This window comes from Nicotiana sylvestris, chromosome 7, assembly GCF_000393655.2.
Source record: "Nicotiana sylvestris chromosome 7, ASM39365v2, whole genome shotgun sequence".
In the NCBI taxonomy this organism is placed as follows: Eukaryota; Viridiplantae; Streptophyta; class Magnoliopsida; order Solanales; family Solanaceae; genus Nicotiana; species Nicotiana sylvestris.
Genome location: NC_091063.1, coordinates 134,564,337 through 134,566,258, shown reverse-complemented (window position 1 = coordinate 134,566,258; position 1,922 = coordinate 134,564,337). Strand labels below are relative to the sequence as shown.

Here is a 1,922-nt window from a genome sequence, read left to right as displayed (position 1 = left end):
TTGAGAAGCCCACTAAGAATGTGGAGAAAGATGACATATTCAGGAAGGTGAAGAGTTTAGAGCAATCTTTAAGGAACATGCAAGGGATAGGAAACCAAGTAAGTGTGTCTTACAAGGACTTGTGCTTTTTCCTTGTGCTTTTTCGGGGAAGAAGAAAAAGGATGATATCGCTATGGTTGAATTTGAACCATGGCGTGGACCAAGGGTTTCACCTCACCAGTACACTCAGCCTCGATCCGAACCTCGAGCCTACACTCAAGCTCCATATAATGCACCCCAACATTATTTCCCACCACAAGAACCTCAATACTCAGTCAGACCACACCAATATCATGTCCACCATGCGCATTCATATGCTCAACCCCCTTTTTATCCGCAATGGCGTGCTCCAACTCCACAAAATCCTTATCCACCCTCACAACCATACCGAAACCATACTGGTAAAAGCTTTCAGCCAAGGCCAATCATCATGCCCCAGGGCACGACACAGAGAAGTGTTGGCATTTAAAGAGAGCAGTCCAAGAGCTTATTGCTACAAATCAAATTGTAGTCCAGAGCCCGGAAGCGCCAAATATCAACCAAAATCCTTTGCCAGCCCATGTAGAGACACATATGATCAAAATAATTCGTAAAGATTGAGAACCCAAGAATTCTTCTAGGTCCATCATGATGATTCATGCTAGTGAAAGTAATCCAGTTAAGGCTCTAGATTCTACAAAAGTGACTCCCTTGACAGGTGAAGAGGTGAAAGAAAAGCTAATCATGCTCAACGTGAAACCACATATGTTGGTAGTGAAAGGGCTTCCGAATGATGTGGGATCAAGTCAAGAAAAGCTGAAGGTGGTCATGCCAAGAATCCAAAAAAAGCCTATCATAGTCGTGGAAAGGGCCCGTATTACCCCTATTGTTATTAAACCAGTGACCCGGTTGCTGATGGTTGATACAAAGGTTGTCCCATGGAATTACAAATGGGTGATAGTGACATATAAAGGGAAAGAAGAAGGGGAAGACATCAATGAAACTGAAGGACTGACTCGTTCTGGGAGGTGTTTTACCATGGAAGAATGAAGGAAGGCCAAGCCGTTCAAAGATAGTCAAATTCCAGTGAAGAATCTAGTCACCGAAGAAGAGGTTGAAGAGTTCCTGAAAAAGATAAAAGTGCAAGACTATTCCATTGTGGAGCAATTAAGAAAAACACCAGCTCAGATATCTCTTTTGTCTTTACTGATACATTCAGATGAACACTTCAAAGCCCTAATGAAGATTTTGAATGAGGCACATGTTCCTGATAAGATCACAGTGAATCACTTGGAAAAGATTGCTAACAAGATCTTCGAAGCAAATAGATGACCTTCTCAGATGATGAGCTTCCTATGGAGGGTACAGAACACAATCGAGCTCTTTATCTGACGGTGAAGTGCGAGGAGTCAGTTGTCTCGAGGGTACTGGTTGATAACAGTTCTAGTGCAAATATATGTCCTTTGTCTACTTTACAAAAGTTAAAAATTAGTATAGAAAGAATCCACATGAATAGTGTATGTGTTCGAGGCTTTGATGGGGGAGGAAAAGATTGTGTCGGTGATATAATGATCGAATTGTCGATAGGGCCAGTCAAGTTCACTATGGAGTTTCAAGTGTTAGATGTGTTTGTCTCCTACAATTTGTTATTGGGCAGACCTTGGATACACACGACTAAGGCAATCCCATCTTCTCTGCATTAAATGGTAAAGTTCGAATGGGACGGGCAAGAAATAGTAGTGCATGATGATGAGGACATATCTGCTTATAATGACCTGTCTGTTCCCTTTATTGAAGCTGAAGATGATAAAGGACCTTGGGCCTACCAAACTTTCGAAACAATGTCTGTTGAGAAGATTTCTGAGGGTGAATGCATTCCAGGTCTGGGGCTATCCTCAACATCC

At 42.1% G+C, this 1,922-nt stretch overlaps 1 protein-coding gene across 1 annotated transcript; it reads left to right on the top strand.

Annotated features, from left to right (window-relative positions):
- The first annotated feature begins 1,346 nt into the window (after positions 1–1,346).
- On the top strand, positions 1,347–1,721 carry LOC138873817 (uncharacterized). The gene has a single exon (XM_070152296.1). It carries the CDS (start codon positions 1,347–1,349, stop codon positions 1,719–1,721), a length of 375 nt encoding a protein of 124 aa, XP_070008397.1.
- The last annotated feature ends 201 nt before the right edge of the window (positions 1,722–1,922 follow it).